The 9,588-nt window shown below is 33.8% G+C and overlaps 1 protein-coding gene across 6 annotated transcripts in view; it reads right to left on the bottom strand.

Moving 5' to 3' along the window:
- LOC113227459 (regulation of nuclear pre-mRNA domain-containing protein 2) overlaps nt 1–9,242 on the bottom strand; it is a 32,280-nt gene extending 23,038 nt beyond the window's left edge. For 2 of the 6 annotated variants that reach the window (XM_026460396.1, XM_026460394.1), the window contains exons 1-4: nt 8,791–9,242; nt 4,856–5,003; nt 3,450–3,579; nt 589–764 (exon numbers count right to left, since the gene is read on the bottom strand). In XM_026460396.1, the coding sequence (XP_026316181.1) occupies nt 589–764; nt 3,450–3,579; nt 4,856–5,003; nt 8,791–9,077 (741 nt within the window). In that variant the 5' untranslated portion in view covers nt 9,078–9,242. The remainder of the gene's footprint in view (nt 1–588; nt 765–3,449; nt 3,580–4,855; nt 5,004–8,790) is intronic. The other 4 variants (XM_026460397.1, XM_026460393.1, XM_026460395.1 and 1 more) reach the window with 3 other exon arrangements.
- Between the last annotated feature and the right edge of the window lie 346 nt (nt 9,243–9,588).

The following is a 9,588-nucleotide window of genomic DNA, read 5'->3' on the forward strand; positions in this document are numbered from 1 at the left end:
AATCTAATTTCGTAAACCTCCATTAATGTGAATTTTGAATAGGCACTGAGAACAAAATTACTAAAAATAATATGACAATCTATGATTACGAGACCCGAAGCAAAAGAGTTCGTCTACTAAACAAAATGTAAGACACTGTTTCAAAACGAAATTTAGATCAGGAATTATAATTCCATGAGCCTAGAAAATAAAGTGTACATTTTTTAAACTTAATGTAGTTTCTTTTTTAAACAAATTATAAAATATTTAGTTCTCACTTATAAAAAAATAATTTCGAAGACCTAAGTAACCCAACCGTTTGCACTGAGGGCGGTGGATGTGGAGGTCCTGGGTTTAATTCCCCATAGGGATATGAACTTTCCTAACTTAACTTTAACTTTCCTCGTGCAGGTATTTTGTTATTCGTGAATCTGCTGCACTGGTACGCATAATATAAAGAATTCCGTAGTTTGAAGACCAGGCAATTGGCGTGGTTGTCCAGTGCATTATTACTATTCACAATAACAATTCACTATCTCCCGCCATTCAGGGCCTTTCTTTCTTTTTATGTGTAGCACAACTCGATAAATAAGATATTTCGATACTCACATAAGCGACAACTTTGACCTCGCCCCTTTGCGTCGAGTAATACTGATTAGCCGTAGTCAACAAAGCAAGCAAAGTTTCCCTTGCTACAATCTCCCTTTGCAATGCTTGCGTATACCGTTCTACACATTGTATACCTTCGTTTAGTTCTTTTTCAACATCATCTTTGTTACTCCTATCTGTAAACAAAAATAACATGCTGTGTTTATGACATGATTCTTCCCTGACACGTCAAAATACTAGAAATATAGCAGTTAGAGCTCCTTGTGAAATCATCCAGGGAAGTACTCTGTCGTCCACTAACAAAACGCGGCTAAATGACAAACGGTCAAATATCCGTTTTAAGTAGCAAAATATAGAGCACAAGTCTCTTTTAAAATGAGTCAACGTCTTCGAATCCGACCGGATCGAAGGAATTTTTTCTGAGTGTTCGATCTTTGTATTAATGATTACAATAAACTAGTGGAGTAATTTCACAAAAAATAATTAAATATCTATTCAATAAAAATTTAAAATTTCAATAGGTTTTTTTTTATGCCTTGCCTTTTAGTTAGCGGACGGCAGCACTGCCACCTTACGTATTTCTGCCGCCAAACAGTAATGTGAACATTCCGTTTTGAAGGGTAAGGGTGCTGGTGAAATTACAGGCACATACTTTTCAACTTATGTCTCGGGGTGATGGGCAGAGGCAGTGCACCTCAGATCTTTGCGATTTAAAGCTCTTGAGTAGTACTGCAACTGTACTGTTATGGACACGCGTGTCGTTTAACACGACTTGTTCGTCCCGTAACTTAGTTTCATAAAAAAATAACATGTCTCCTTTTGTATGGAACTGGGATGTTATTATTTATGTTGCAACGAATAGTATTTTCGGTCTCAGAGCGACTACCGAGTATTCGGCCAAATTATTCCGCCCGATTAACGCACTTATAACAATTTGCGAGCAAACCGCAAATGATCGCGCACCCTGATCTCTGATTAGCCCGCTGTCACTACGCTTACGAGTTAATTCTTGACTAGTTTTTGTTTTATTGGTTACCTTTTTTGACCTCTTAAAAAACTTAGTTATGTTTATATGTAGTTTAGTAATATGTAATTTCCTTTGATCTTTTAAATAATCTGGTAATGCTACTCTTTCTGGATCTTCCAATGTATGTTCAGCAGTAATAAAAGTTAATGATAATTTACTATGTTTTTTCTAATTTTTCCTCTTATTTGAAAGAAAGAAAGGAAAACCTGGTAACCTTAGCTTACATAGTAATATGACAAAATAATAACAAAAAATAAAATTATTTTAGGATAAAACACAAGATAAAAGAATTACAATTAAAAGGTTACCAAAACTGTCTCTACTCTACAAAAACCTTGTAACAAGATATTGGGAAATATCTCGTTACTCTGCTTTTCAGTGAAGTCGAATTAATGACATAAATGATGTCGCTTCGTCTAAAATAGGCCGAATGGGTTGAACATCGAGTAAAAAACCGAATATTCGTTGCAACCCTTATTTTTACTTTCGTCCACACAGTGAAAAATTAGCAAGTGACGGGACAAACAAGTCGTGCGCCAGTTGTGAATCGACACATCTGTATATAACAGCTGCAGAGGTGCTACAGCTTTAAATCGCAAGTTGACAAGTCATGTGCCTGTAATTTCACCAGTACCCTTACCCTTCAAAACTAGAACGCAGTAAGGCTCACATTACTGCTTGGCGACAAAAATGGGTAAGGTGGCAGTACTTCACTCTCACAAGGAGCTCTACTGTTGCTAGTCATAATACATAATTAATTAAACTTGTGTCTAATGGATCAGGCTATGTTTACTTATAATTTTCACTTTTGTTCGAAAATCGTCTCCAGAACAAGGGAATAAGAGCCGTCAATGTGTAGCTTGATGTAGAGCTGTCTGTTCAAACTACTAGATTAAATTGCTTAAAATATTGCCACAGTTTAAATTGGAACCAAACTTTATCGAACCCAAGTACAAACTTATCAGTGTCTCTGAAAGATAAGTTTAAAGAAATTTATATTCTTATTTAAAAATTAATATTAATTTACTCATAAATAGTAGTAATAGCCATAATATAAGGCAAATTAAGTGTACGGAGATTTTGCTAAAGATTTTCAGTAGATTCGAATTTCCGTATCCTACTGCCGTGCCACACAAGCAACGATAAACTCAACCCTATTGACTGAACATATCCAGTTACCGCAGGCTAATCGCGCAAGGCGAAAGAGAGCCCAATCGCATTTACGTTCTGCCTTTCATATGTCCTACAAATTTAACTATTTCAATTATTTGACCTAATAAACCCACATTGTGTATTATTATTATTTCATGACGTAACAATGACTTACTATTGTAAATATGTATAGTACTATATAGGATTGAGTTAAGAATTACAAAAATTCGTAACTGTAATATAATACAGATGGTATGCCAATTTTGGTAGAACATTGTCTTACTTATTATAATTATTTATTTACTGAGAATTGGCTATAGAGTCATAACCTAAAAAAGGTAATAAATAATAAAAAAAATTAAAACAATACTTAAACTAAAAATCAATTTATTTAAAAACTGTGACCACAAAAACCCGCCATTTTTTTACAGAACTGTCTTAATACCTGTACCACCTATTGTGAAACGTTTTAAGTAAATAATAATTTGTTCAGTAATTTGTTACAGCTCAGTGTTCGTCATTTAAAGTGCTTACGTGTCAAAATTATTTACAGTATTGCCATTTAAACAAAAGTCACTAATTATCTGTTAAGATTGACAGCAGCACGTTTCTTTACGCACCGACACGTTACTGTGACCGTTACATGTTGCAAAATAAACAAGCAAATATAACTACTTCTTACCTTTCAAACTTGCACATAAAGCATCAGCATCTGAAAGCTGCAAATGGCTTTCGTGGATGTACTTGAGCCTCAAATCCGTATCTGCCTCCAACACTGCACATTGCTTAATTTTGTTTACTAGTTGCTGTGGCTACAAGAATGAAAATTGAATGGTTAGATCAGAAATGAAGATACTGCAATTCAACAAAGCAACAATGTAGATTAACAAGATTATGACCCCTGGTAATTATATATCCTCCTAAGACCCAACAAATTATAATGAGAAAAGTGTTAAACGCCCAATATACATTGTAACGTACTAAAAGTGTGTAAAAAATAAATGTATTGTCTGAGCCTGAATCACTTCACATTATCATGTACATTGTGACCTACACGGGGCCTAAGGAGGACACTTAAAAGGGCTTAGTAAAAAAAAGGCAAATCATCTCACTTATTGTCAGCATCCTCACTGCTAAACACAACAGTTCAGCTGGACACTTTTATATAAATTCAAAGTAACTTGGAAGCTTTTACAACCTTCACATGAATATTCAGGTATTGAATGACTATAGTTTTAGCTGATAGTATTTTGAAAAGCATACTCATACCATACAACAGTACTTTTACATTATTATTCACAATGTGAAGATTTTATTGGCATCTCACAAATCACATATTAATGATTGCTTTATTACTGTTAAACTTTAAATATTTATGTCCAGTATATTCATGTGAGTTAATTGACTGTGAGTAACTTCCAAAAAAATATCAAGAAGTTTTTAGTCAAACAATCTGTTAACTTGTGTTATTACCATTAGGGTGCCTTTAAATTAGGCGCATGTTTCACTTAATGTGACTGCAAAAGTGGCGCGCGCGTGTCTAAATATTTTGTCTGCACTTCTAAATATTTTAAGAAAATTAGTAGTGGCGCTGCTGCAGCTTATATTAGTAATGTTTAGAGAAGGGTGTTTAAACGAAAAGCACTTAAAAAAGTTTGCTTTATAAAATAAGCACATAAGCATGCCTTTCAATTTAAGCGTGAGCGTTAGTCAGTTCAAAACTTGACAATTTCATTTTTTACAATGTGCTTATGTTTCAAGTGCCGACATGTACATATGTTTTCTAAACAAATTAATTTGTCAATGTGAATAATAATTTTATAATAAAAATAAAACTCGTGTTTTACAAATAAACTTACTTATATTAAAACCTTTAGTGGTCTACTCTTGCTTTTCGCTATGAACACAATGTTGCAAGTTTTTTTCACATAAAAGTCTATGCTATATATTTGTAAGCTTCAAACTAAAAAGTGTTTAAGTGAAAATCGTTTTTATAAGTATGTTTTCTAAAAAAGGTTGTTTTAATGTTTAAAAAAATAAGCCATTTTTTCCATCTCTAGTAATGTTTGTATGTATTATTTCACTTACTTGAAAGTCCAAAGGATCATCATCAGTCTTCTTAACAGCTCCAGCACTTAGCAGCCCCGTGAGATCTGATAGAAACTCGTCATCATACACTCCTCTCTGCTCCCAAATTTTGAAAATACGAAGTATCTTTGGCCTGACCTTTTCATCTCTGGAATTTAATAAAAATTATTAAAAATGGTATGCACACAAGGAGCCTCCACACATGTCGTACCATTCCTTTTCTAACCGTTTGGCACCATACGCTGCTTGGCAAATCCTTTTACCATTACAGTGTAATAAACAATTTCAAATTTAACAATTATTAACTATGAGAAGAGTACTCGCAGGGAATGCTGTCTCACACATTTTGACTCACTCCCTAAAAAGGTCATTGTTTTGAAGTAATTGGAACTGAACATTTAAAAAAACATTCAAACAAATTATTTCACGTATTTGAACTAGAAACACCTTCACCTAGACCCACGACAATGCTCCTACTTTAAGTATCAACAGTATACTTATTACTAACCATAATTTAAACTGAAAAACACGACAACAGAAAAGTCTAATCATTTCCATAAAGTAGATCAAAATATTCAAGGCTTTTCTGGCAAAACATTAGAAATAAGTCTTTTTTTGCACAATATTTCGGTTGACGTGTTTTGTGTTACAGAACACTGGCTGAAAGACTACAAAGCAATTAACAACATAGAAAATAATGTAAGTCAGTTCGTTCATAAGAAAGAGCTTAAGTAGACGCTGATCCATGAATATTATTAAATGTAACTTAAAATTTAAAGAGCGTAAGGATATCACAGATCTTTCTACTGAACGAACTGTTGAGATTTCATGTGTGGAATTGGATCAGTTTGTCGTCTTTTATGTATACAGGCCCCCCTTTGCTAATTTTAACGAGTTTGAATTAATTATGGAAGATAGTTTAAAGCGGATTTTTCCAACCAAAAACAACTAATATGTGGAAATTTCAATGTACACCTGTTGGAAAACTGTTCTACTTCTGTAAGACTCATTAATTTATTTGAAAGTTTCAACTTGATTAATCTTTTCTTAGAACCAACTCGCATCATTGCCTCCTCTTATACTTGTATTGATAACATCTTTTGTAGCACAGATGCAGTGTCTAAATCAATAATAAATTGCTTAAGATCAGACCATAGTGGCCAATTGGCTTCTTTTAATTGTAAAATGAGCAAGAAGGTAGACCAATTTCTCTGCAGACCGATTACCACATCATTTGATTTCAAAATAATATCAGCAATAGTTTAAATTCCCTACCCCATATACCGGAGGTTCCAAATACATTATATAGCACGATATTTGGTTTAATTAAAAATGAATTTGATAATGTATTTAAATCGAAAACATTAACTTTCCATAGAAAGACTAAATTCAACTACTGGGCAACAGTGGGTAGGTCTCGTTTGTATGCTATGAAAACTTATAATACTAATTCCAATTTCATTGAATATGTTAGAAATTATTCAAAAATATTTAAAAAAGTATGTGTAGCTGCTAAGGTTAAGTTTCACAGCGACAAAATTAGACAATCGATAAATAAACTACTTGGAGCATCGATAAATAAACTACTTGGAGCATAATAAGTAAAGAGTCAGACAGGGTTAAACAACACGATAGAGGTATAGTTTTAGAATTTGACAGCAAACTTATAAAATCTAAAGACAAGATAGCACAAGCTTTTGAATCGTTATTTTCGGAAATTGCTGTGAACACTACAGAATCATTAAATTCCTCCCCTTCTCTTGCTATTGATCTCCTAAAGGAAAATATTAACGTTTGTGTCAGTTTATTTAATTTCCGTCATGTTAATCCACAAGACATCATAAAAGCTTTTAAATCAATACATGTTAAAAAAACTGAAGATCTCCAGGGTATATCAACTAAATTATAGACTCAGTTATTGACCTAATTTTCCCACATTTAGCTGTAGCTTTCAATAGGTGCGCTGACGAAGGTGTTTTTCCCGATTTAATGAAATACAGCAAGGTTATTCCCTTATTCAAAAACGGTAGGAAAGTCGATCCTAGCAACTATAGGCCCATTTCAATTTCACCAGCTTTAAGTAAAATATTCGAAAAGGTTATGCTGACTCAAAACATACTGTCCTATTTCGGTAGGAATCATATTTTTCATAGTGAACAATACGAATTTACTAGTGGTAGATCAACTAGTGATGCGGGGGTAGCGTTACTAAAACACATCTTAGATGCTTGGGAAAGGTCCCAGAACGCTATTGGTGGTTTCTGTGACCTCTCAAAGGCATTTGATTGCGTTGGTCATATTACTCTTGTTAGGAAGCTGGAACATTACGGTGAACTGGCAAGGCGTCGAAACTTGTCTCATCTTATCTCAACGATAGAATTCAGAAAGTAGACATGAATAGAGTGACTTCTTTGGATTCTCCAGTAAAATGGGTGTTCCGCAGGGCTCAATACTTGGACCTTTCTTATTTCTGATTTATATTAATGATCTGTCATTCTTTGTTAAAAATCATTGCGAAGTACTGTTGTTTGCTGATGACACATTCTTGATTTTTAAAACAGACATACATGACATTAACTATGACCATATTCTCTCTCTAAGGTAGTTTATTGGTTTAATGATAATTATTGCTTAATGCCAAAAAGACAAAATGTGTTAAATTTGAACGTAAAATCGACTAGTCCAAGCATAGAAATAAATAGAGAAAAGTTAGACCTTGTTATTAAAGCAGTCTTCTTGGGAGTGACCTTAGAGAGTAAACTTCAATGGTTTCCACATATATCTTCCCTGGCCAGCAGATTAAGCTCCGCTGCATACGCAGTGCACAGATTATGTGAGCTTACCAATTTTAGTACTGCTAGACTAGTTTACTTTAGTTACTTCCATAGTATAATGTCCTACAGGATTCTCATGTAGGGTAAAGCGGCAGATATTCAAACCATATTTGTATTGCAAAAACGAGCAATTCATTCTGTGTTCCGTCTAGGCTCTCGGGTTTCTCTCGGAGAAAAGTTTAAGGAGACTGGTATCATGACTGTGGCATCACAGTACATTGACTCAAATATTTTATATGCCCATAAAAATATACATAATTTCTATAAGAAAGAAGATATCCATAACATTAACCTTAGACTTAAGTCCAAAGTCATGGTACCACGATTTCGTTTAACCAAGGTAAACAACTCTTTTATGGGGAACAGTACACGTTTTTACTATAAGATTCCGGAGCATATATTAAGTTTATCATTTCCTAAATGTAAAAACTACATTAAAAATATTTTGATTGAAAAATCATATTACAAAATTGAAGACTATGTGTTAGATAAAGATGTATGGAAAGACGACACGGCTCCAGAATCCACACAAATTTGATTCAATGTGCATTCCATAGCATTTAAGTTTATTTTAAAAGAGCAATCCCTAGAGTTTCTCGCTCGTTCTTCTCAGGGAGGTCAGCGTTGTGAATGAGCAGTACTTTAAATGTGACATTTTCAAGTGTAAATTTATTTTACCTATGGAATAAATAATCTTTGACTTTGACTTAAATCAAAAGCACTTGAGGGGATATAATAAAGAATGTCATAGATGTAACAAAAATCAATCATATTGTGACAACACATACAACATGCATATGAGCGTAATTCAAACGCCGGTGTAGGTTTCAAAGTTTGATGATGAAACAAATTTTTACTTTTGTTTCATCATCAAACTTTGAAACACTGGTGTCTATCTTTGCTTGTTCCCAATTAATTTAAAACTCGCAAAGCCCTACTTAGCCCTGTAGCAGAGACCTAACATAACATACCAAATACATAACTCGCTTGTATTTTTCTCTATAACCTGTCCATCGTGTTTAAAAGGGAATCTAACCATCCCATATTCATCATCAACAATGTATGTTTATTGACAATAATTTGACTAAAAGCGATACTAACCTCACCAGAGGTGTAGCTTTCTGTAAATTAAGACCCCAGCTCTCAACAAACTCGTAATTTTTCCTCTTACTGTACTGAATAACATCATTCGCCAAGTAAAATAGTACCAATCGTTGTTCCACCTTGACTCGTTTTAACACATTCAACCAACTGGATACAATTTTCTTGTGGTGTTCCCTCTGCTTCAAACACCAAGTAGACAACGACTGGATACTCTCCTGAGTGCCTTGCAGCTGCATCAACTTCTTTTCAAATGCCAAGGTATTGAATTCTTCTACTTCGCCCATTGTTAACACACCGTTTGTGGACACCGGATTTAACACATTTCAAAAATATTGCGAAGAAGCACAGAAAATAACAATACACTTTAATGTTATCACTTAATTTAAGTTATATAAACACAATCAAACACAAAACACGAGGTAGGAAAAGCAAAACCCGCCTCAAAATGCGTGTTGGCCATAGATTTGGTAGATCCTAATTTCCACTCAAAATTTTAACATGAAACACTATCAAAGCATTAAACACAAAATATCTATAACAGTAATATATATTTTACAGCGAAATATTACTTCTGAACACAATATCTCCAGATATTATCGCATCACAATCACACTACATATACGATGCGAGATTATTTTCTACAACAACCGCCATCTTCTTTATCTAATTTTTTTATATTGAATGTGACCAATATTGAAAGGAAGAATCCTGCACAAAATATATTATCATGAACCCCGTGCTGTGCGTGAAAAGTTATTATTTATAGGATGAAACGGATATCTAGTAAGTATCTGG

This window comes from Hyposmocoma kahamanoa, unplaced genomic scaffold (genome assembly GCF_003589595.1).
Source record: "Hyposmocoma kahamanoa isolate Upper Pololo Valley unplaced genomic scaffold, ASM358959v1 210, whole genome shotgun sequence".
Classification (NCBI taxonomy): domain Eukaryota; kingdom Metazoa; phylum Arthropoda; class Insecta; order Lepidoptera; family Cosmopterigidae; genus Hyposmocoma; species Hyposmocoma kahamanoa.